Source organism: Kogia breviceps, chromosome 9 (genome assembly GCF_026419965.1).
Source record: "Kogia breviceps isolate mKogBre1 chromosome 9, mKogBre1 haplotype 1, whole genome shotgun sequence".
Classification (NCBI taxonomy): domain Eukaryota; kingdom Metazoa; phylum Chordata; class Mammalia; order Artiodactyla; family Physeteridae; genus Kogia; species Kogia breviceps.
Genome location: NC_081318.1, coordinates 95,649,857 through 95,676,075, shown reverse-complemented (window position 1 = coordinate 95,676,075; position 26,219 = coordinate 95,649,857). Strand labels below are relative to the sequence as shown.

Genomic DNA, 26,219 nt, shown 5'->3' with positions numbered 1-26,219 from the left:
TCTAGATTCCTAGAGTCACAATAGTAAAAAGAAAAGGTAGACCAAATATTTTGGTTTTTCGGTTTACCAGTTTTTCTTACCATTAGTCATATTATTAGGATATTCCCTAATGGGAAATGAAGGGTAAAGACAAAAGTCAGCTTCAAGTCTTTGACTAAGACATTTCTATTTACTTTAGTATACATACATGCATATCCTGCCTTGTTCCAAAAGGAATTTAATTTTCTGTAGTTTTTATGGTCTGAGTAAGACTGACTTAAACCTATACTTAGCAGTCTCAAGTTGAACTGAATCTGGCTTCCAAATGGTGTGTACTTACTCCAGCAATCCTGCCATTGTACCACAAGGTCTTGTTACACCTTTAGGGTTTGAATATGCTCACTGGTCATAAATCTTTATCCTTTGATGTTAGAATCAATTTTTGGCCTTGGCTAAAAGTCATTGAGTGCCAAGCCTGGTGAATAACCTGGATAGGCAATCTGGGTTGTTAGAGCTTTTGGTTTATTGTTTTTGACTCATGAACTCTGAGCCAGAATGGTTTCTGAGCCACAGTTAACTCTTGGTTATATCCAGCAGCCTGGGTCCAGTTGACTCTTGGGCTTTGTGGGATGCTCCTACATTAGCAGTGCCATTGATATCAAATAAACAAGTTAACATTGTCCTCACTTGTGATTTTGATATGAATGTTTCCTTGGGTTTGGGCTGTAACAAAGTTTTCAATCGCAAATTTCATGTTTTCAGGTTATAATGAAAACTTTTATTGTTAGCTCTAGTAATTTTCTTAAAATATCATTTTAAAAAGCTATTCGTGAAAGATCCAAAGTAGAGAACAGCTTGTAGCTTTGTCACTTAGTGAAAATGTTTGGAACAGTCTTCACCAACTTTATTTGCCACTGTCTGCTCACGGCCACCACCCCTCCCCCCGTGCCAACTTTTCCTGTCTTCTGATTTTCCTGTGTAATCATTCAATTGGATGAATCAGATTATTACTTTGACAGCATTTTATAGATGAGGAAACAGACTTAATGGAAGATGACTTAAATTTGAGGAATCGCAGATACTAAGGAGTCAAAATTCAAATCCGAGTTTTCTGACTCAGGATTTCTTCAGTACATAATGCTGTCATGACGGAATCGGTTATACTTTCTTTAATTTTCTTATAGTGATGGGAAAATTATGAGTTTCCCCCCTTTATTTCCATATAGTTTACTTGTGGATTTAATGCCACACAAAATTAAATGTTAATTTTTTTTCTCAATGAGGTAGTTCTAAATTTTCTATTGACATGGAGCTTATACATATATTCATCTCAACTGATTGTGTTTTGGCCTTGAAAATAATTGTTGCATATGAAAAAGTAACAATACATTCCTCCTGTGCCTGTGCCTTTGTTGTTTGCCAGAAAATTAATTAATATTTTATAGTCATATTTGTGTTTGTATTGAAACATTAGTTTGTTATCAGTGTTAGTCATGATGATCATAATGTAGCTGTAAAAGTCACACTTAAAAGTTTACTATGTAAGGGGCTTTCCTGGTGGCGCAGTGGTTGAGAATCCGCCTGCCAGTACAGGGAACAGGGGTTCGAGCCCTGGTCCGGGAAGATCCCACATGCAGCGGAGCAACTAAGCCCGTGCGCCACACACTACTGAGCCTGCGCTCTAGAGCCGCCGAGTCCCAATTACTGCAGCCTGCGTGCCTATAGCCTGTGCTCCACAACAAGAGAAGCCACCGCAGTGAGAAGTCCACGCAGTGCCACGAAGAGTAGCCCCTGCTCACTGCAACTAGAGAAAGCCTGCGCTCAGCAACGAAGACCCAACGCAGCCAAAAATAAAGAAAGAAAAAAAGTTTACTATGTAAAAGTATTTAATGTTCTAATAGTTTGTCTTTTAAATTAATTTGTACATTAAAATTAGGTTGAAGCATTAAGAGTATGTTAAATATTATATTTCATGTATGATGGTATCGTCATGTGCTTGTGAGTTGGAGAAGTGACGGTTTTTATTTTGGAAATGTTTTAGACCTGTATAAGTGTTTGTGTTGTATTCTAAGTTTGGATTGGAGGTGCTTAGGTCACCTGCCACGGAATTCGTTCCCTGGGGAATGTGATATGGACGGTCACCTCGATGCCTCTGTCGGTGGCAGTTTCATTGGAAAGAGTGAGTGTTGAAGAGCAGTGGGTCCCCATATAAAAATTAGAACACTTGTGGGAAAGGGGGCTGGTTTTTACCAGGAGTTTCCTGTGACCTGTCACTGCCTGCTGATAAGAAAGAGTTTAATAGCTGTGCTCCAAGTTCTTATAAGCAAGTGTCACATTAAACTCTCTGCCACACACAAATGCTCACGAGCTCCGTGGGAATATTTATGTGAAGGGTTGTGTGTTGGATCCCCATCCATCCTGTCATATTCTAAATTTTATGATTGTATTAAACTAAGCCATTTTGGTGACCCACATTCCTGAAAGGCATTGTATCAAAATGGGTTATGCTTCTTGTGGGATGAAGGGGCCATTACATCTCTCCTGGTCCATGGTACAACATAAGAAAAGGTTAATATTTCTAATTTTTAAAAGTTCCTCTTTAAGGTAATCGTAGTGTACTGGTTTTCCTTAACTAGAAATAGATAGGTTAGCTGTAGTGTTCTTTTAGGTTCTGATCTTTTTGGTAGGCCTTAAAAAATGACAGGGTAGTAATATCACAAAGAAATCATTAAGATTTAGTTAAACAGAAAAAAATATAGAACACCAGAGCACCATATCTCATATTTTAATTTATTTATTTATTTATTTAGGCTGTGTTGGGTCTTTGTTTCTGTGCGAGGGCTTTCCCAAGTTGTGGCAAGCGGGGGCCACTCTTCATCGCGGTGCGCGGGCCTCTATTGTGGCCTCTCTTGTTTCGGAGCACAGGCTCCAGACGCGCAGCCTCAGTAGTTGTGGCTCACGGGCCTGGTTGCTCCGCGGCATGTGGGATCTTCCCAGACCAGGGCTCGAACCCGTGTCCCCTGCATTAGTAGGCAGATTCTCAACCACTGCGCCACCAGGGAAGCCCCCATATCTCATATTTTAAACATCAGAAAACCGAGGCCTAACAAGTTTCAGCATCTTTCCCCAAAACTAACAAGGGCTTGGGATTCAACCCAGGTTTTATGACTCTAGGTTCAGTCCTGATATTATTACTGAAATTATGGAGAGAAGATGCTTGATACTTAGGTTGTGGAAGGAGGAGTAAGAGCTAGAAGAGAAGGGTGTACCCTTTGTCTCATGGTAAGGGAGTTGGGAAGAATGACAATTGAGAGTTACCTTTTAATCTGGTATTGTTATCAGCAGCTTTTATTGCATTCCTGCTGTGTCAGGGGCCTTGTGTTTCAGTTCTTAGGAGTAGAGACAGAAAGACCTTGCCATCAAGGGCTTGTGGCCAAGAGGAGAGAGAATGGAAGATGAACCTTTGCAAAAATTAGAAGTGGTAGGCATGATCAGATGACCTCTCAGGTCTCCTTCACCTCTAAGAATCTGTGATTCTTTTTTTTTTTTTTTTTCTTTTCTTTTTTGGCCTCACCACGCAGTTTGCGGGATCTTAGTTCCCCAACCAGGGATTGAACCCGGGCCCTGGCAGTGAAAACGTGGAGTCATAACCACTGGACCACCAGGGACTTCCCTAAGAATCTGTGATTGTTTTGCAAGATTCCAGTCTCTGGACTATTCTCTCAGGGTAGAAACTGTGGGAGTGTGTTTTGGCATGTGGGATAGGTGAGGTTTTCTTCAAAGTGTGAGATATGATAGAAGAAAGTGCTAGGGTTTCAGTTAAAGAAAGTTTTATTTGCTCTGCAAAAAATAAATGTAAAGTGTCACAGTAATGACTATAGATGCAGTTTTATCCAGTCAGCAGTTGACTTTATCTTTACAAGGTTTATTACTTTTCTTTATTCTTAATTTCTGAAAAGTTATCTTACCAGAATTTTTTCTTTGTTTTTTGGGGGGCTGCGTTGGGTCTTCGTTGCTGCGCGTGGGCTTTTCTCTAGCTGTGGCGAGTGCAGCCTGCACGTCATTGCGGTGCGTGGGCTTCTCATTGCGGTGGCTTCTCTTGTTGCAGAGCACAGGCTTACGTGCACGGGCTTCAGTAGTTCAGGCGGCGTGTAGGCTCAGTAGTTGTGGTGCATGGGCTTAGTTGCTCCGTGGCATGTGGGAACTTCCTGGATCAGGGCTCAAACCTGTGTCTGTCTCCTGCATAGGCAGGCGGATTCTTAACCAGTGCGCCATCAGGGAAATCCCCCAATATCTTTTTCAAAATGGCTAATAAAATGTGTTTTATCCGTCATCCTACTTACGGGTTATATGGAAAAGATTTCATTCAAAAAATTATGTAGGTGAAGTGGAAATGTGTCTTTAATTTGTTTAACGTTTGCTTGATTTTTAAGTGTATTTTTATCACACACATATATTTCTTTTGCTTTTGTAAAAAATTTATGTATGAGAGTGGCATGGACATATATACACTACCAAATGTAAAATCGGGAAGCAGCCGCATAGCACAGGGAGATCAGCTCGGTGCTTTGTGACCACCTAGAGGGGTGGGAGGGGGAGGGTGGGAGGGAGGGAGACGCAAGAGGAAGAGACTTGGGAACATATGTATATGTGTAAGTGATTCACTTTGTTGTAAAGCAGAAACTAACACACCATTGTAAAGCAATTATACTCCAATAAAGATGTGACAAAAAAAATTATGCTGTTCAAAATGTTGAGATGGGGCGAAGCCTTTAGTTGAAGAGGCTTATGCGAAATTTGCCCTTTACTTGGTAGTATCGTGCTGTCTCATCTGAACCCAGCAGTCACTCTTAAGAATGGGCAAGTCAACCTCTGGGGACAGTGAGAATAGTAGCCCCACCTCCACCTGTCCCTGCAGAAGAGGGACATTGGAGGAACAAGGGCCTCCATTCCCGGGGCCTGCAGGAAAAGTCCTCAGGGGCAGCCAGTCCTCCTGTTAGGGCAAGAAACAGTCCTTTTAGAGAGTTGGCAGAGGGTGTAGGGAATTGCTGAGGATTCTTAAGTTCCAGTGGGCATTGAGGAGGGGTCCCCGAGGGTTGGGCCAGGGTCTGGGAAAATAGGGCAGATTAGTGGTGCTGGTGATGTGAATAAGCTGATCTCAGTGGGCTGAACAGGGTCTGCAAAGGTGGCAGTTCTAAGCTGAACAGGTGCTGTTGCTGGTTCCTTGGTGGTGATGAAGGGTGTGGTGGACCAAGTGAAGGCCCCCTGAGGGAGGCAGGCTCTGTTGGGTGCCTTTGTCTCCTCTGTCTTCAGCTGGGCTGGTGGAGAGTCAGCTGGGGGAGGGGCAAGGGCGACTTCTAGGCTGGGAGTTGTCAGCTTATTCTGAAGGCCTTTTTATTTGGTAATTTTGTTTGCTTTTGTAGGTGCAGAAACATTTTTATACTGTAGTAGCGATTGGGTTGAGTTTTGTTGCTTTCTTGTTTAATGGGGTTTTTAGCTTTTTAGTCCCTTAAAACATCCTGCCCAAAATGCTAGCCTGCGGTAGTGTCTGCTATGAATACAAAATGGTCAAGAAGAATTCCCTCCCCCTGAATAGCTATTTCCTGAACAGGCCTTATTCTTTCACATCTTTGTATATTGCTTGTGTTATTTCTTCTTCCTAGAATGTTGTTCTCTGCCTGGTGAACTGCTGCTCAGTATAAATACCACCCGTCCTAGCTGTTAGCTGCTGAGTCCCTTCTGCCGTTGTGCGTGGCCTTACTCTGTTTTCATACTGCTAACTATGTATTTTAGTGAGTTGATTATGTTGTGCTCTCTTATTTACTCTTACATCCCTAGGCCAAATATAGGTGCTTAGAAAACATTTGTCAAATAAATACTGTGATAAAGGCCAGAACTTTGGATCAAGCTATAAAAATAAAAGAGTAATTGATACTTTGGTGCACAATACACAAAAATTAACTCAAAATGGATTATAGGCTTAAATGTAAAACTACAGACTACTAGAAGAAAACGGGAAAAAAATCTTTGTGACTTGAATTAGGCAAAAACTTCTTATATATAGGATACGAAAAGCTAGATTCATTAAAAAAAAAATTGGACTTCCATCAAAATCTTCTGCTTTTTAAAAGATGCTCTTAAGGTAACAAAAAGAGAAGTCACAAACTGACAGAAAATACTTGCAAATCACATATCTGATAAAGGGCTTTTATCCAGAATATATAAAGAACTTTGCAAACTCAGGTAAAGAATGGGCAAAAGAAAAAGACCCCGATGGAAAGGTGGATGAAAGATCTGACATTTTACTAAAGAAGGTATTTAGACAAGCACATAAAAGATGGTCCATTTTATCAGTCGTTACGGAAATGTAAATTACCATGAGATACTTCTCCCCAGGTTCGTAATGGTTCTTTTTTAAAAAAATGTTTACTGATTATAAATTTTTATTCATTTATTTTATTTTTGGCTGTGTTGGGTCTTCGTTTCTGTGCGAGGGCTTTCTCTAGTTGCAGCGAGGAGGGGCCACTCTTCATCGTGGTGCGCGGGCCTCTCACTGTCTCGGCCTCTCTTGTTGCGGAGCACAGGCTCCAGACGCGCAGGCTCAGTAGTTGTGGCTCACGGGCCCAGCTGCTCCGCGGCACGTGGGATCTTCCCAGACCAGGGCCCGAACCAGCGTCCCCCGCATTGGCAGGCGGACTCCCAACCACTGCACCACCAGGGAAGCCCCGTCATGGTTCTTAACATAAAGAGAAACTGTGTCAAGAGCTGGAGAGGATGAGGAGACCCTCGACCCCTCACGTGCCAGACCGTGTGACCCGCTCCTGCGTTTTACCCAAACGAAGTAAAAACTTATATGTTCATACAGAAACATGCACGCAAGTTTTATAGCAGCTTTTTTGTTTGTTTGTTTTTGGTTTTGTTTACAGGTGCCAAAAACGGGGACTGTTCAGATTTCTCTCAACTGGTAAATGGATAAACCAACTGTGACACATTCCATGCAATGGAATATTGCTGAGCAATAAAAATAAATGAGCTACTAAAAATAAATGAAACTGTTGCAACAAATGGATGGATCTAACATGTATTGTGCTTAGTGAAAGAAGCCAGATACAGGGAGGGGAGGCTGGTCGTAGAGTGGCCTGGGGGAATTGCTCTGGGCCATGGAACTCTTCTGTATCTTGTTTGTGGGGCTGGCTCCACAACTGTCTGTTTCTCACAGAACCCCTGCAACACTAAAGGGTGGATTTTACTGTTTGTAAATCTTACCTTAATTAAAAAGGAAAAGGAATTGTACAGATGATTGAGTAAAGGTCTTGTTGACTCTACTGAAGCTTGATAAAACTTTGCAGGCTTGGAGGTGACAACAGTGTGCCAGAATGTGATAATCTCTGAAGGCCCTTCAGGTGACTTCGGGGCGAGGTCCTCTGTGTACCAAATCTTTTACAGCTGGGGAGGCAGGCCGGAGGGTGTTGGCACAGCTTGTAGATGAGATGGTCCCTCTGTCAGGGAAAGCCAGGGTCTTTTGAAAAATCCACAGATGTTGAATAGGATGACATTTAGTGAAGTTTATTGAGGAAAGTGCAGCAAGACATAAATGTGTGCTCTGCACCCTACCTTGTGTTTCCAGCAGTTGTTACCACGGTGTGTGGTTTCTGCCAGTATGTTACTGAACTCGAACTCTCTGTAAAGCTAAAGATCTGTGACTGGCAGTTGGTTTGCTATTTCTAACAGTCCATTTGTTTTTATTTTTTATTTCTAAAATAAAATTGGTTTATTTCATTTTGATAGTTTTGTCACACTAGTGAGTCATTGTTCCTGAAGTTTCCCTAGAGTTTCCCCAGTGGATGAGGGAGGGCCTCAATAAGTATTCTTAGTCTGTACATTTTTTAAGTTAGTTTATGACACTTGAGCCCCACCATAAATGTTATTGTGACCCCCCTGTAACTATTATGCGAAGCAGTATGTAGTAGTGGCTTCTGGAGCCAGGTTGCCTGGGTTTGTCTCTACCATTTGTTTACTAGCTGTGTGACCTCGGGCAAAGTTATTTACCTTCTCCATGCCTCTGTTTCCTCATCAGTAGACAAGGATGATAATTACAATACTGACTCCATGGAAGGTTTGTGTGGGTGAAAATGAGCTAATAAAAGGAAAATCCTCACAACAGGTAGTAGGCAGGGAGCTTGATATCAGTGTTAGCTGCTGTTATTGTTTTAGTTGTTAATATTTTTATTCTGTGTCAGTGAGTAGCCGCATAAGCATTCCTTAAATGTTGAAATACGAGAGTGACTATGATGCTGTTTCTCCTTTGGCTTCCTGAGAGTAGATTTAGTTCTGGTAAAGTCAGCTGACTTAAATCCTACTTTTTTTCTTATTTCCCTGAAATTCCTCTATCTTATATTTCATTGCATATTGGATTTTTAGGAAACGTGCTTTATACATTTGTGATCTGCCTTCTAAGTACTCTTATTTAAACTATTGGAAATAATTTGTTACAACATACCCTCTTCTATGTTTAGAGGTACAACACTAGTTCATTGCCTTAAGAAATATGAGACAAAAGTAAATGTATCTCTTAAGTTAGTATCTCTTAAGTTAGAAGCCAGGGAATGTGGTTTTAAATTGAGATTTGGAAACCTTGTTAAATTTAGAGGAATGAGTACTGTAAATCAGAAGAACATCAGCTTGTTTGCTTCTGTGTGTACTGTGTCATCTTTGTAAAATTGTATCTTTTATATAGAGAAGTGCTCTCAGCACAAAGCTGTGTTTGTCAGAGTATTTTGAAAACGTTTGTTAGGAAGCACTTGTGGAATGGTTTGTGGAAATGGCTATGAGGTTTCAGAGTGTTCTCGTGCTCTTCAAATTCATTCTTCAGTAGGAAAAAATAAGACTTGTCTTTTAAGCTTGATGGTAGCAAACCAGTTTACTAGACTTTTCTATTTGTGGGGTTAAATTGAGTAGGGTTCATTAGAGGCACTTTAAAAAACCCTGTTAAAAAAAAAAAACAAAAACCCAACAAAAAAAACCCCTGAACTGATTTGCTAGCAGCTTTTATGTCCTCTGTACTGAGAATTTGAGGTAACTCTTGCAGTCCCTCTTACTACCTTGAGTGAGGCACTTTCCCCGTGGACCCTGAACCATAACTCTCCGTTTCCCCTTCCCAGCGCCTGGTAATCTCTGCTCTATTTTCTGTGCCTCTTAATTTGCTTATTCTAGGTATTTCATGTAAGTGGAATTATACAGTATTTGTCCTAATGTGTCTGGCTTGCTTCATTTAGCGTGCTTTGAAGGTTCATGCATGTTGTAGCATATGTCCAAATTTCATTCTTTTTTACAGCTGAATAATATTCCATGAATCCAATAATATAATTTAATAATATGTTTAACCCAGCATATCCACAATAGTATCATATCAACTGTAGTCTGCATAAAAGTATTAATGAAATATTTTTCATTCTGTTTTGTGCTAAGCATTTGTTCAGATTTGCCGCATTTCAAGTGCCTGGTAGCTAACGGTCGCTCATGACTCCTGCACTGGGCAGCGTAGGTCTAGAAAAGGGAGGGATTACTTAAGATTATTAAGCAGCACAAACTTTTTTTAAAAGAAGAATGTTTGCTGAAACACAATATTAGAGATTTTAGTCATCTGCTGTAGAAAAAAAGGGTTTTACAAAAATGATGGAGATCCAGGCATAGCTCTTCCTTTGTTTCAGATCTCACACAGCATAGGAACCTTTAGAGGAAGAAATATTTCACTATGATTTTTTTTTTTTTTCCACCGGAACCTTTGGTGAGAAAACCTAAGGAACTCTTGACAGGATTTTTTATTTGATTCGCACCATCCTAAATACAGTGCCGGTAAACATTAGGTAATTAACATTTTGAGTAGAAAAATTTGAATAATGAGTTGAACTGGAACAGAAATTTGCAGCGGGTGCTGTAGGGCTTGATGAAAACTCTTACCCAAACTGGAATTTTTCCTTTGCATTCCCATTTTTTGAACTCTGGGGTTTGGGCCTGATGTCTGTCAGTCACGCACTCTTCTAACTTCTTGGGCTGTCAGGAAGGAGGAGCACACGTGAAGACTGGAGGTTCCCCCCGGCAGCCCTTTTGGATGTGGCTCTGTTGTGTGCGACATCCCCTGAAGGGATTGGATTAGGTGTGCATTGTGACCCTAGCGCAGGTGGTCCAGCATCTTGTGGATGGGGTAGCCTGGCTAGAAAAAGATGAACTGGAATAGTGTAATCCCTAACCTCAGGAATTTGGATTTCTGAAACTGAGAGATTAGGTCAGTTTGGGAATGTCAGTATATCACTGTAGATAATAATAGCATTGACTTTAGAGTTTTATAGACCTAGGGCCAAGTTCTGTGTCAGCCACTTAGTAGCTGGGTGACTTTAGACATGTTACCTTATATTTTAGGCTTTTCCTCTCCTTTACTCTTCTATAAAATAGAGCTGGGGCTTCCCTGGTGGCACAGTGGTTGAGAGTCCGCCTGCCGATGCAGGGGACACGGGTTCGTGCCCTGGTCCGGGAAGATCCCACATGCCGCGGAGCAACTGGAGCAACTAAGCCCGTGAGCCATGGCTGCTGGGCCTGCGCATCCGGAGCCTGTGCTCCGCAACGGGAGAGGCCACAGCAGTGAGAGGCCCACGTACGGGGGCGGGGAAATAGAGCTGATGTTTGTATCTACCTCATAGTGTTTTTATGAAGATACATATGTAATCCCTGTCAAATTGCTATCATAATACAAAGCAAGGGTTAATGTTGCCATTGTAATACAGAGGAGCCTGGCATACTTTTATATTCCACTTGCGAGCCACAGTTATAGAGCTTACCACTTGGAAAAGTACAAAGCATATATTCAAAGAGAAGCAGATGTACTGTGGCAGTGCGACCCTTGAAAGAGAGCAGGACTGGAACTCTTTATGAGCATTGATGTAGGATTCAGACATTCAGTTGTTATAGATAGTTTAAGGAAAACTTTATGTACATTGTGAGAAACTACCTACCGATAGTTTTCTCAGCAGGTTAGAATGAGCCAATTAGAAGGGTGCATATATAGTGACATATGGCAGACTATATGGGACAACTCAGAAAAGCAATAAGTAAAAAGCACTGTCTTAATCTGGAGCCCTCAGTGCAGAAGCAGACCTTCAGCTACCTTTCAGAAGCCCTGAGATTATGGGTGGTAGTGCCTAAAATGGAAGGCTTTGAGCTAGCCAAGAAACTCTGTATTATCCTCAGTGTGAATGTTTCAGTCCAGAATGGTTTAAATGAGGTAAGGAATCTTTCAACTGTGAACACATGGCTGTCAAGAATCACTCATTCCGGGACTTCCCTGGTGGTTCAGTGGTAAAGAATCCACCTTGCAATGCAGGGGACGTGGGTTCAATCCCTGGTCAGGGAACTAAGGTCCCACATGCCGGGGGGCAACTAAGCCCGAGTGCCACAACTCTTGAGCTTGTGCGCTTCAAGTAGAGCCGGCGTACCACAAACTGCAGAGCCCACGTGCCCTGGAGCCCCTGCACCACAACTGCAGAGCCCACGTGCCCTGGAGCCTGTGCGCCACAACTGGAGAAGAGAAAACCCGCATGCCACAACTGGAGAGAAGCCCGCGCACCACAATGCAGAGCCCTCATGCCGCATCTAAGACCCAGCACAGACAAAAATAAATAAAATAAATAAATAATAAATCTTAAAAAAAAAATCACTTATTCCTCGAAGCCCTGGTAGCTGAGGTTTTACCTCTATTTCAGAGGAGTAAATAAGAGAATATGTGATGAGAGCAATGGAAAAAACTAAGAGGTGACTAGGCAGTAATTTTAAGATGCACAGTGTTCCACTTTTGCCCTGACACATCTTTCATTAATTATTCTCATTAAAAACATTTTTTAAAGTTGTGATATCTTTCATGCATGTATTACATGAATTATGAATGTAAGTTTAGGGAACAGTAAAATAGGCGCCTGTATACCCACACCCTAACTCAAGAAGTAGAATGCTGTCAGTCCAAATAATACCCCCTGCTGCCTCATCTTGTAGTCTCGGCGCAAATTTCAGACTGAGTTAGACTTTAGAAAAAGGTGGGTAAACAGACAAGTTAAAATACTTTGGTAGGTATATTTCAGTGGAAACTGAGGAACTATTTTGTTATTAAAATGGATAATTACGTGACTGGAAGAAAGTTATTTTTCAGAGAAAAAAGCAGGAGTAGAATTTCTTAACTCTGTTCTTGAGCCATTTTACACTGACCTCTGTATTGCTGTGGTTCTTTTGTGGAAAGTGCTTCTTGCTTTGTAATTGCACTGGCACTTGACACTAGCTTCTTGAGCACATGCCTTCCTCCTTTGCATGGTCTAACAAAAGCACCTAATAATTCAGATGGCTCTACTTAAAATTTTTTGTTTTTATCTTAAACTGTCATGTATGGGATTCTGTTTTTCTACAGCAGTAGTGTATCTTTCATAAGCATGACTTCTCCGTTAGTTGAGACTTGCTCATTTGGGGCTTGCTAAATTAATTACCGATATTTTTGGATAGGTTGTTTTTTTAGTTCACCAGTTTATTTCAGCACTTTTATTTTGTTTTAAGAGCCTGTTCATGATAAAATTAGAAGGAGCAGACTGAATTTAGTTTTTAAAGCTAGTTTTAAATGACCAATTTTGTACAACCTCCATGAGATTCCCTTTCTTATGATAGAACAGTGTCAGAATAATTCAGCTCTTCTTTTTTCTCCCCTTCAGTATAACACTCTCACAATTCCAACAGAACATTGCTTTGACCTTGATTAAACTGTGAATTTTATTTGAAAGTGAAAATTGGCATTTTGGAGGCTATTTATAATGGTGTGATGGCAGTCTTTTTGTAGACTCTCCGTTTGAAAGCCATGTAACTACAAAAGGGATCTATTTTATTTTTAAAAATGTTCTCCTTTGTATTATTTTAAAGTTTTACTGTTTTGCCTTTAAATTTAGATCTGAAATCCACCTGAAATTATTTTTAAAATATTAATTAATTAAGTATTGGCTGTGCTGGGTCTTAGTTGCGGCATGCAGGCTCTTAGTTGTGTCATGCATGCGGGATCTATTTCCCCAACCAGGGATTGAGCCCCGCTCCCTGCATTGGAGGTGTGGAGTCTTACCCAGTGGACCACCAGGAAAGTACCGAAAGGGATTTATTTTAAATGGATATCCTTTGGTAACAGTTAACATTATTTAAGAAAATTATTTTTAATTACGCAGGTAATGCCTATAAAAAATCCAAGTGCAGGTAATGGTAAAATCCCCCCGACTGCCATTCCTCATTCCATGTCCCGTCTCCAAAAGTGAGGAGAACTTTTTTTTGGCTTCATTGGGTCTTCATTGTTGCACGTGGGCTTTCTCTAGTTGTGGCGAGCGGGGGCTTCTCCTTGCGTTGGCTTCTCTTGTTGAGGAGCACGGGCTCTAGGCGCACAGGCTTCAGTAGTTGTGGCTCGCGGGCTCTAGAGCCCAGGGCTCAGTAGTTGTGGCACATGGGCTTTGTTGCTCCGTGGCATGTGGGATCTTCCCGGACCGGGGCTCGAACGCATGTCCCCTGCATTGGCAGGTGGATTCTTAAGCACTGCGCCACCGGAGAAGCCCCTCTGTAATGTTTTAAAGATTCATCCATGAGGTAGCATGTATCAGTACTTCATTTTCTTTATGTATGGATATACTACATTTTGTTTATCCATTCATCAATTAATGGACATATTGTTGTTTCCACTTCTTGGATATGATGAATAACGCCGTTACGAACATTTCTGTACAGGTTTTATGTGAACAGTATAAACATGTTTTCTCTTGGGTTTATAAGGAGGAGTGGAATTGTTGGGTCATATGGTAGCTCTTGGTTTAACTTTCTGAAGGACTGTCAGATTGTTTTCCAAAGCAAAGGAACCATTTTACATTCTCACCAACCATGCACGAAGGTTCCAAATTCTCCATATTCTCGCTCACACTTGTTATTGTTTTTATGATTATAGCCATCCTGGAGGCTATAAAGTGGCATTTCATTGTTGTTTTTATTTGCATTTCCCTAATGACAAATGGTGAGCATCTTTTCATGTGCTTATTGGCCATTTGTATCTCTTCTTTCAAAAAATGTCTATTTAAATCCTTGGCCCAATATTAAATTGGTTTTTTTTTTTTTTTTTTTTTAATTGCCAAGTTGTAAGAGTTGTTTATATATTCTGGATGCTAGTCCCTTATCAGTTACATGATTTGCAAATATTTACTCCCATTCTGTGGATTTTCCTTTGGTTTTCTTGATAGTATTCTTTGATGCACAAAAGTTTTTAATTCTTTTTTTTTAGGGGGCTTCCCAGTGCATATAAAAGTTATATTTATACTGTACTGTAGTCTATTAAGTATGCAACAGCATTATGTCTAAACAGATGTGTATACCTTAATTAAAAAATGGTTTATTGCTAAAAATACCAACCATCATATGAGGCTTCAGCAAGTCATAATCTTTTTTCTTTTTAATAAATTTATTTATTTATGGCTGCATTAGGTCTTTGTTGCTGCACGCGGGCTTTCATTAGTTGCCTCTAGTGGGAGCTACTCTTCGCTGTGGTGCACGGGCTTCTCATTGCGGTGGCTTCTCGTTGCAGAGCACGGGCTCTAGGCGTGCAGACTTCAGTAGTTGTGGCACGTGGGCTCAGTTGTGGCACACGGGCTCTACAGTGCAGGCTCAGTAGTTGTGGCGCATGGGCTTAGTTGCGCTGAGACACGTGGGGATCTTTTCAGACTAGGGCCCGAACCTGTGTCCCCTGCATTGGCAGGTGGATTCTTAACCACTGCACCACCAGGGAAGCCCCAGTCTTTTTTCTAGTAGAAGATTCTGCTTCAGTGTTGATGGCTGCTGACTGTTCAGGGTGGTGGCTGCTGAAGGTTGGGAAGGCTACGGCAATTTCTTAAAATAAGACAACAACGAAGTTTGCCACAATGATTGACTCTTCCTTGCATGAATGATTTCTCTGTAGCATGCATTTTACCCATAGTGGAACTTTTTTCAGAATTGGAGTCAATCCTTTCAAATCCTGCTGCTGCTTTATCAACTAAGTTTATGCCATATTCTAAATCCTTTGTTGTTATTTCAACAATCTTATACAGCATCTTCACCAGGAGTAGATTCCAAGGAACCACTTTGTTTCCTCATTCATAAGAAGCAACTCCTCATCCGTGAAAGTCTTCTCATGAGATGGCAGCCATTCAGTCACATCTTCAGGCTCCACTTCTAACTCTCATTCTCCTGCTGTTTCCACACCTGCAGTTGCTTCTTCCATTGAAATCTTGAACCCCTCAAAGTCATTCATAAGGGTTGGAGTCAATTTCTTCTAAACTCCTGTTTATGTTGATATTTTGACCTCTTCTCTGGGAAATCATGAATGTTCTTAATGGCATTTAGAATGGTGAATCCTTTCCAGAGGTTTACAATTTACTTTGTCCAGATCCATTGGAGGAATCACTATCTATGGCAGCTATAGTCTTATGAAATTTTTTTTAAACATCTTTATTGGAGAATAATTGCTTTACAGTGTTGTGTTAGTTTCTGCTGTATAACAAAGTGAATCAGCTATAGGCATACATATATCCTCCTATCCCCTCCCTCTTGTGTCTCCCTCCCACCCTCCATGTCCCACCCCTCTAGGTGGTCACAAAACACCAAGCTGATCTCTCTGTGCTATGCAGCTACTTCCCACTAGCTAGCTGTTGTACATTTGGTAGTGTGTATATGTCAGTGCTACTCTCTCACTTCATCCCAGCTTACCCTTCCCCCTCCCCGTGTCCTCAAGTCCATTCTCTACGTCTGGGTCTGATGAACCTTTTTTTTTTTTTTTTTGGTATGCAGGCCTCTCACTGCTGTGGCCTCTCCCGTTGCGGAGCACAGGCTCCAGACGCCCAGGCTCAGCGGCCATGGCTCACGGGCCCAGCCGCTCCGCGGCATGTGGGATCCTCCCGGACCGTGGCACGAACCTGTGTCCCCTGCATCGGCAGGCGGACTCTCAACCACTGCGCCACCAGGGAAGCCCCCCAATTTCGTTTCTTTTTATGGCTGAATAATATTCCATTGTATTTATGTGCCACATCTTCTTTATCCATTCATCTGTCGATGGACGCTTAGGTTGCTTTCATGTCCTGGCTATTGTAAGTAGAGCTGCAGTGAACATTATGGTATATGACTCTTTTTGAATTATGGTTTTCTCAGGGTATATGCCCAGTAGTGGGATTGCTGGGTCATATGGTAGTTCTATTTGTAGTTTTTTAAGGAACCTCCATACTGTTCTCCATAGTGGCTGTATCAATTTACATTCCCACCAACAGTGCAAGAGGGTTCCCTTTTCTCTACACGCTCTCCAGCATTTTTAAAAATTTTATTTGTAAAAAATTTTTGAATTTTATTTTATTTTTTATACAGCAGGTTCTTATTAGTTATCCAGTTTATACATATTTATGTATACATGTCAATCCCAATTGCCCAATTCATCCCCCCCACCACCGCTTTCCCCCCTTGCTGTCCGTACGTTTGTTCTCTACATCTGTGTCTCAATTTCTGCCCTGCAAACTGGTTCATCTGTACCATTTTTCTAGCTTCCACATATATGCGTTAATATACTATATTTGTTTTTCTCTTTCTGATTTACTTCACTCTGTATGACAGTCTCTAGATCCATCCACGTCTCAACAAATGACCCAATTTCATTCCTTTTTATGGCTGAGTAATAATTCCATTGTATATATATATACCACATCTTTATCCATTCATCTGTCGATGGGCATTTAGGTTGCTTCCATGACCTGGCTATTGTAAATAGTGCTGCAGTGAACTTTGGGGTGCATGTGTCTTTTGAATTATGGTTTTCTCTGGGTATATGCCCAGTAGTGGAATTGCTGGATCATATGGTAATTCTATTTTTATTTTTTTAAGGAACCTCCATACTGTTCTCCATAGTGGCTGTATTAATTTACATTCCCACCAACAGTGCAGGAGGGTTCCGTTTTCTCCACACCCTCTCCAGCATTTGTTGTTTGTAGATTTTTTTGATGATGGCCATTCTGAGTGGCATGAGGTGATACCTCATTGTAGTTTTGATTTGAATTTCTCTAATGATTAGTGATGTTGAGCATCCTTTCATGTGTTTGTTGGCAATCTGTATATCTTCTTTGGAGAAATGTCTGTTTAGGTCTTCTGCCCATTTTTGGATTGGGTTGTTTGTTCTTTTGATATTGAGCTGCATGAGCTGTTTGTATGTTTTGGAGATTAATCCTTTGTCAGTTGCTCCATTTGCAAATCTTTTCTCCCATTCTGAGGGTTGTCTTTTTGTCTTGTTTATGGTTTCCTTTGCTGTTAAAAAATACGGAATGCTTCACAAATTTGCATGTCATCCTTGCGCAGGGGCCACGCTAATCTTCTCTGTATCGTTCCAATTTTAGTATATGTGCTGCTGAAGCGAGCACAAAAGTTTTTAATTCTTACGTTGAATGCATCTATTTATTCTGTTTTTTGTGCTTTTGGTGTCATATTTAAGAAACTCTAATCCAAAAATCAAGGTTTACACCTATATTTCCTTTTAAAAGTTTTATACTTTCAGCCTTTATATTTAGGTCTTTGATCCAGTTTGAATTAGTATTTTGTATATGGTGTGAGACAGGAGTCCAACTTTATTCTTTTGCATGTGGACATCCAGTTTTGAGCACCATCTTTTGAAGACACTGTCTTTCCCCATGAATGGCCTTGGCACTCTTGTCAAAAATCAGTTGACTGTAATGTGAGGGTTTATTTCTGCACTCTAATTCTATTGAATTGATCTGTGTGTCTATCTTTATGCCAGTTCCCCACTGTTTTGATTAGTGTAGCTTTGTAGTTAGTTTTGAAATCTTTGTGTGAGCCTTGCAGCTTTGTTCTACTTTTTAAAAGATTGTTTTGCCTATTCAGGGTCCCTTGACATTTCCATGTGAATTTTAGGGTCAGCTTGTCGATTTCTGCAAAAAAAGGCAGTTGGAATTTTGATAGGGATTGTATGACTCTGTAGATCAATCTGAGGAATATTGCCGTCTTAACAATAGTAAATCTTCCAATTCATGAACGCAGGATGTCTTTTCAATTATTTGGGTCTTTAACTTTTCTCGTGTTCTGTAGTTTTCAGTGTACAAGTCTCTCACCTTGGTTGAATTTATTCCTAAATATTTTATTGTTTTTGATGCTATTCTAAGTGGAGTTGTTTAGCCCTGGAATCTTGAGAAAATTTCTTAAACTTTAAAAGCTTCAGTTTTTATGCATGTAAAATGGAAATATTGAGTACCTACCTTCTCCAGTTGTTGTGAGGATTAAATGAGTTAATTCATATAAGGGGCTTAAATAAGCTAGATGGTTCAAGCTAAATGTTAAATATTAGACTGTGAACTCTCTAAGGGAAGGAATTTTGCCTTACATGTTTTTGTGACATATTTTTTCTTCCCCCTGCTCAGGTAACTCCTAGCTCATTAACTGTTCTTACTGAAGGAATATAGAAAGGTGGAAAAATTGGACTACATCACATAAAGTTCAGTTCCTAAGTTTGAAAGTTAATGTTGGTTAGGAGTTGGGGACACTAATTCCTCCTTATATGCACATATTTTGATATGGCTTGTTTACTTACACACATAAATAAACCTTGCACAATAATTTTGTCACCTCTTAAAGATAGTGAATTTTCTTTTTAAGATGGTTGAGTGGGCCTTGACTTCTTTGGTGAACCCAGAGTTCTTTATGTGCCAGAATTGTAAATGAGATTAAACTGTCTTAATTTAGGACATTGTAAATCATAATTTTAGAGAACTGAGTAGTTTCAGTTGTATATTAATATCTAGTACGAAAAACTATCTTTAAGTTAGCATTGTAAAAATACTTCCTTTTTCTGATTACTATTCTCTGATATAATTTCTAAAATTCATATATTGTACCGGTAAAATATACAAGTGATAATTATTTTGTAAGTGTAAAATAGAGAACGTTTTAAAACTTGACTTCATGGTGAATAGAGCATTGGATCTCACCCTGAGTGTAACAGCTCAGTTATCTAAGAACTTGTGTTACTTCTTCTGTCTCCCCAACAGAGCGAGGGTTAAGAGTGCCTTTGTTCTGTTTAGTGGCTAGATTAACTATTAATGATACTCTGCTGTGGTGAGAAACCTGTAGACAGTTTTCAGGGATTAATTTCATTACATTTCATTGCTAATAGACGGCATTGATGGTGAGGCCAATAGAAATAGGAATTTATTGGAACATTCATATTTTCACACTTTAATGCAGTTTTGTATTTGTTTCTGAAATTCCTCAACATAAAAATAACCAAGCAATGGTAACAAGTACTGTGGGATGAACTTAAAGTTTTATGGTGCTCCATACAGTGTTAGGATAGATGATCTGGGGTCTTGGCCTGGTGCAGACACAACCCTAGCATTGGTCTCTTTTCTCTGCCTTCTTGCTTGGTGGCTTCCACGGGGTGGGTGAGAAGGGGAATCCCAATTTTAGGGGATTGACCCACTTTCCTTACTAGGATTTGGAAATCAATAACAAGTCTTTCCTTTTAAACTAGCATTTCTTTTGAGTTATAAGTTGCGCTCAGAATAATAACTTTAAAACTGACAGAGGAAAACATTTTCTTTAGGAAGTGAAGTTTCTTGTAAGTGGCAGCATTAGCTACCTTGAAAGTTTTAAGCCGGAAACCTAACCAGCCTGAGACCACCTTCTTCTCCTCCTCCTCCAATCCGCTACCAATTCTCCCCCCAGCCCAGCCCGCCCCATTGTAGAGTTTGGAGTGTACATATTGTTGATGGTTGGCATTGTGCTATATTCAGGAACATACAGTAATACTCTTTTGGAATTATAGCAGGAGGAAATTTGATACCAGAAAAAGACTGCTTTTAAAGAAGGCGGGTGAAATTGAGACTGTATTTTGAAAAGTAAAATCAGATTTTAGAAGTAAGCTTATTTTATTTAACAAAAGTTCAAGCTGTAGTTGAAAAATATATACTGAGTTTACTGAGTTTTAGAAGGAAGAATGTATCGAGTGCTGATTGTTTCTGACATACATATTCGTATTAAGTTTTATATACAATTGATCCCTGTGGGTTCTGAATCCGTGGATACTGAGGGCTGACTGTACTATCTCATTTATATAAGGGACTTGAGCATTTGTGGATTTTGTTACCAGCAGGGGGTAGCCGGTGGGGTGGGAGTCCTGGAACCAATCAGCCCCACCCACCCCATGAATACCAGGGGGTGACTGTAGTAATATGACTGGATATCTTTTAAGTAGTAATGAAGGATATTTTTGCAGACTATTTAAGAGTATTATTATTTTCCCCCATTAGTCTCTCATAATCAAATAATTATCATTCCTGAGACACTTAGCATATTATTGTCCTTGTTGATTACTCTTAACAATTACTAAGGGTATTCCCTGGTGGCGCAGTGGTTGAGAGTCCGCCTGCCGATGCAGGGGACACGGGCTCGTGCCCCGGTCCGGGAGAATCCCACATGCCGCGGAGCGGCTGGGCCTGTGAGCCATGGCCACTGAGCCTGCGCGTCCGGAGCCTGTGCTCCACAACGGGAGAGGCCACAACAGTGAGAGGCCCGCATACCACACACACACACAAAAAAAAACCCCAAAACAAAAAAACAATTACTAACCTTCGTAACTCCTTTCTATATTGTCATTTGTCAGTAGGTTTGCCTGGGATTCTAACATTTCTTTAGTATTGTCCGTCAACTTTGTCTAAAGTTCCATCCTTTGTTGCAGATTTTCAGTGTTCACTTTGCTCTGGACTTGCATTTTGTTTGAATTGTTGGGCTGTATGACCATCAGTGAGAGACTGAGAGAGAAGGCATTTGATGGGTGGGGATAGAGCCTGGTGAAAATCAGAGACAGTTGTTTGAATGATCAGTTTATCAGTGGTCATTTTTTTGCACAATTTTTGCTTCTCTGTGCATTCTCATCACAAAGAAAACTTGAATAATGAATGCTGGGATAACAGAGACTCCTTTTTAGGCTAGACTGATCTTCAGGATGTTGGGAGCCGTTAATCATTGATCTTCCCCTAGATGTCTCAGAGAGCTTGCTTTACTCCTGTCTCTCTTTTTTTTTTTTTTTTTTTGTGCTAGTGTCAGTCTCTTGAATTTTGATTCAGGACCTCAATACTTGGTCCCAGATGGTAATATCATGGATTGACACCTGAGCGGGAGAAGTGTCTGCAGGCCCTCTTGCGAGCTGAAACAATAGCCCCTTAAAGATACCCGCTTAAGTTGAGAGAAGACCATAAGTATGCATTCCAAGCCAGTAGAATCTGTGAACATGTGAAGTAAAGAGAAGTAGTTACTAGTTGGTAGCGAAGGGAGAAATGGAATTAGGGTCAGAGGTTTTGACCGCCATGATGGGGAAAGGTTAAGGCAGAGAACAATCCCTCGGAGCACTTGGTATTGTAACTGGGTTTCAAGAGCTGCCCCGTCTTCTGAACAAGATTCTGGTTCTGAGGCCTATTGAGGCATTTTTTTCCCTCCGCTTAACTTCTAGATGTATTCTTGCTGTATTATCCTGTCACCTGAAGTAACCTGAGCACATACCTGTTTCTTGTAGCCTGAAATGCCTCCAAATTTGCCAAGTGAGAGGAAATTTAGTAACTCTGTTAGAATAACACCGATGTTAAAAGGATGTAGGTCTACGAGTTTAGGTAGAACTGTTTGCCCGATTATGATGTCTTATTTAATTTCCATGTCATAAAAATAAGCGTCCTTTGTGAGCTCATGCTTGGTGTTTAGTGACCTTAAAGGACATGGTAGCGGATCCTCTCCATGGGAGCCCTGTGTTACGCATATGCTGCCGTTGCACTTAGGGCTCTAGGTGGCTTCAGGACTGCCCAGTTTCTCTCCTAGGGTCTGAATCTTTGAAGCGCCTCCTTTACTGGACTATGTTTTGGTAGTAGTTACTGTGCACCGCTATTCCTTTTCAGGGTTCTTAGGGATTGGTTCAACTGTGGACCCTAAGGGTTCCAGGAGTCTTCAAACTCATGTTATTGAGTAGAAAATGAAGTATTAGAGATAGTAGGTACTACTTGCTTATTTATTTATGAAATAAGGAAATGTGAGTTTAACAGGAAAACTGTAATTCGTAAAGGAAAAAACTGGTGGGATTAATGGCAGAAAAATCAAGTATAGGGTCCTGGATACTGTGAAGTATCCAGTATAGATATAGAAAAGCAACTAATTTGGGGGACGTATTTGCAGTGTGTGTAAGAGAGCGTCCTACGTGTGGTCATGGTAGTAGATGACTCAGGTGATCAGAGGTTCAGGACACTATTGGGGAGCCCAAGGCCCTTAACCACGGGTGTTTGGAATCATTGACATGAACATCAAAGCCCCCCAGGACTGTGGGGTTTATCGTGGTAGAGTGAACACGGGGACTAATCAGACCCATGGCTGGTGTAGAAAAGAGTGTAGCGGGAATGCATGGCCCTCAGTGGATACAATGTTAGCGTGGTATTTGTGAACATTCCTGGACCTCTCAGTCCTTCTGGAGCTATAAACAGATCTGAAGGTTTGAAGAAAATGTGAAAATCATGTTGGAAACCTTTCCATGAATTATCTGAAACCTTTTTGGTTCGTAGCTTCCCAAATCACCAGCCAGAAAATGGTTTAGAGCTTTAACTTTTCTTTCTAATATATGTAAGATGGGCATATACTTCATTAGAGCTATGCAGTTTAATCTTGGGGACTTTCAGCTTAAGTGTACATATATTATAGAGATAACACTGAAGTGTGAACTTTCTGTCTTTTTGGAATGAAAAATTGCCACAGTGAAGAATTCAAGTGTCACCTCATTCCTGAAGTGGCTAGTTGATAAACCGAGAATAATTCCTCTAGAAAAGAAGGCTGAGACACAGGTTAAAGTTTAATTTCCACATATAATAATATCAATACTACGGTGATAAAAAGGTGAATGTTAAGGTTGGTACTAAGAAGGAGAAGGTGGATTAAAACTATAGAAAAGCTCTTTAAAATGGGGCAGACCTAGTATACCTCATTAGGTCATTGAACAAATATTTATTTAGGATCCCATCCTTTGCTAGGCAGTGAGGGCTTATTATTACGTGCCAAGCACAACACTCCGTGCCTTTCATGGGTTATGTCATTAAATCCTTACAACAGCCCTTCATGTAGAATTATTAGACCCATTTTATAGGAGAGGAGATAGAGGCTTAGAGAGTTTATTTCCCCAAGGTCATGTGGCTGTTAAAAATGATGGAGAAGCCTGCTTTCAAATCCTAGGCTGTTTGGCGGCGGATCCTGGAGCCTGAGTTCTTAAATGCCATGCTCTTTTTAAACGGGGCGTTACTGAGCATTCACTACGGCACCAGGTGCCAGGCTCTGTAATCCACGTAAGAATCCTCAAGGTAAGTTTCATTATGGTCATCTCAATTTCACCACTGTGCTATGTGCTCTCCCCAGTGGTAGTTTGGCTGTAGCCTGTGGTAAAGTCTATGCTCTCATTAGATATTCATGCCAGCTTTATAATGCCCATTGGTTGAAGTTGTTAGCTTAAAAAATTTGGAAAAACTCTTATTTTAACAACACTGAGAGGATATTTCTGTACAGGCCCATTGTATTTTATGCAACTAATTATTTTCCTTTTTCCTTTACGTTTCATATTCCTTGGATTTCTAGAATCAAGATTCTTAAAAATTAAAATTTGTTTTACCCTTAAAAAAAAAACCCTCCAAACTATTGAGGTCTACTTTGAAATCCTGAGACTGCCTATAGATTTAGTGAGATTGTGTTTTATTTTTGGTATGTGAATTTTTAAGATTTTGAATAGGAAAACACATTTACAAATAGGAAAACAGCTTTATATGTGAAATAGTCTAGATAATGGGACCACATCAGTTTTATTCATGTAAAATTATGTGCTTTATATTAATAGTTAATATTTTAAAGGAAATGTGTTAGGGTTTTTTTTCCTTCTTTTTCCTCTTTTATTTTTACCTCACCTTCCCTTTTTGTCTGTAACCTTTTTTTTTTCCGAATCAGTATCAGCAATGATCTTTTAATTAAATTGAATTGGAGCTTACATTTCTGTTGTAGATAGCGTTGTCAGTCCTCTCCTAAAAGGACAAGTATATTATCTGCTTGGTAACTGGGTGTTGCTGTTCACTTGTGCTGTACTGCGAAGGAGGAGGGGAAAATTAAGGTGTAAAACAGAAGTGTTTTTCTAAAGGAGTTAGGGAGTAGATATAAATGTATCTTTAAAGATGATCAATAAATTATAACAGATTAAAATATTTTTAGTCTAAAAATTGGGATTCTGGTTTAATATTTCATTCTTAAGTGATAAAAATGATTCACTGAGCCATATTTTTCAGGGCTGGTGAAATAGAAGTAGCCAAGGGTTGCCTATCTGTTTATTACAGTCTGCAACTTTATTACCCAGACTTCTCAAATTATCTGGTATGTTCAATCCAGTTGTTAGCATTTTTGGTTTGTATTTTAATTTGCTGCATTAAAAAATCTTCCTGTAGAGCCATGCTAGTTCTACCTTAAAAAAAGAAAACCCCCCTCTGCTTGAAAGAAATGGTACTTCCTGCTTTCATAAACAGTCATGTGCATAGTTTAGCAAGGCCTGATGCCTCTGGAGCTTTTTCCCTTTATAGCACCATTGAATCCCAGTCCTAACAGAAGTACTGCGAATCTTGTGGCCTCATTTTGAACAAAAGGGATTAGAGAAGAAAAATCTCTTGATATAAGGCTTGAAAGCAAGCGCAGGCAATCTTGGTTGTGAATATTTTCTGATTTTTCCAGAAATCAAGCAGAAGATTGAGCTGCTGATGTCAGTTAACTCTGAGAAGTCGTCCTCTTCAGAAAGGTACAGCTACATCTCTTGCATGAACAATTAATGGTGTAGCATTGCTAAGAAACAAATCAGGGTGTATTTTTTTCTTGTCAAGTTTGCTGTATAACGTATCGTATTGCATGCTGGTCATTGTGCTGTTTTGAAGACGTGTATTTCGGTAAGCTGTTCTGCTTTTACAAAGGGTAATTGATTTTTTAAAAAAATAGTGAAGCCTAATCAGCTGCAGCATGCACACCATAACACAGCAGACTGGTGGTTCGTGTGTGACAGCTGTTGAAGGCTTTAAAAAATAATATACTTAGCTTAAAAAAATAAACAAATCTTGCTTTCTTTAAGGAAATGCTAGTACTAGGTTTGCTTCCTGTATTTTGAGGTTGTTGCTGCACAAAATTACCAATATTGTTTGTAAGATCTAGGTTAAAAATACCTAGCTTTTGGTTGTATTAAATATTTTCTTATGCGGAAAGGGAGTGCCATTTGTAAATAGCTTAGGAATTGCAAACCCACATATTAGTCACATTCTGAAAGAGAGATATGATGCTTCTTCAAGTCTGTGCTAGGAAATGGAACAGTCACTGCATGCAGTAATGGTTCATGCCTGCAGGTAAGGACAAAATGACTCAGAAGTATTTTTAAAGCAATTATTTTATCTGTCAATCGAATGATTATACCTGTAAGGAGATATTTTCATAAAATGCCTATTTTACTTAATAAATAGAATTAAGATATGTTTCTCTCAAGTCAGAAATGGGTCTATAGTTGCCTATTTTGATATGTAAATGTGTGTTCACTTCTGTTTACCAAAATTGTTTCTACTACATAATATTTTAAATTGAGGTTCTTGGGCGTACAGTTGATGCTTACCTTTCTGTTGGTTACCTAATAGTTTATACGTAATGTTGGTATTTTGTATTAAGGTGTGCTGATTTATCTTTTCCCTGGTTAGTCTTCAGGGTTGTCTTTTTGTTCATAGATTTAATATTTAGGAAAATATTATGGAGAAATACTTTGGTAGTTAAAGAATGATATAGGAGAAACCCTGGAAAGAAAATAGGAGGTGAAGAACCCAGCATGGTAAAATGAATTTAATTATAGTACACTAGTGTATGGAGAACATGATGTGATGGCAAAATGATGACATTAAATCAATTTATTAGTATAATTGGGTGAAAGGCTCCTGGCTTTAATTTAGGGAATTATGAATAAGGAAGACGTTACTGCTTTCTTTAGAGGTTGAACATAGAAAAATTTAGACACATTTGTGTTTATTTTTATGTAGCTTCTAACTTCTGGTTTGTGGCTAGCCATCCCATTTTAAGCATTCTCTTTGCTG

The 26,219-nt window shown here is 39.9% G+C and overlaps 1 protein-coding gene and 1 non-coding gene across 12 annotated transcripts in view; one reads left to right on the top strand and one right to left on the bottom strand.

Moving 5' to 3' along the window:
• The window catches only part of SRPK2 (SRSF protein kinase 2), a 227,021-nt gene that overhangs the window by 71,841 nt on the left and 128,961 nt on the right, over positions 1-26,219 (top strand). For 5 of the 11 annotated variants that reach the window (XM_067042814.1, XM_067042813.1, XM_067042817.1 and 2 more), the window contains exon 3: positions 24,835-24,898. The exons of the other annotated variants lie outside the window; for them this stretch is intronic. In XM_067042814.1, coding sequence (XP_066898915.1) covers positions 24,835-24,898 — 64 coding nt within the window. The remainder of the gene's footprint in view (positions 1-24,834; positions 24,899-26,219) is intronic. 11 annotated transcript variants of the gene reach the window in all.
• LOC131763116 (U6 spliceosomal RNA) lies at positions 17,353-17,459 on the bottom strand. The gene has a single exon (XR_009337517.1). It is a non-coding gene; the product is annotated as a U6 spliceosomal RNA (small nuclear RNA).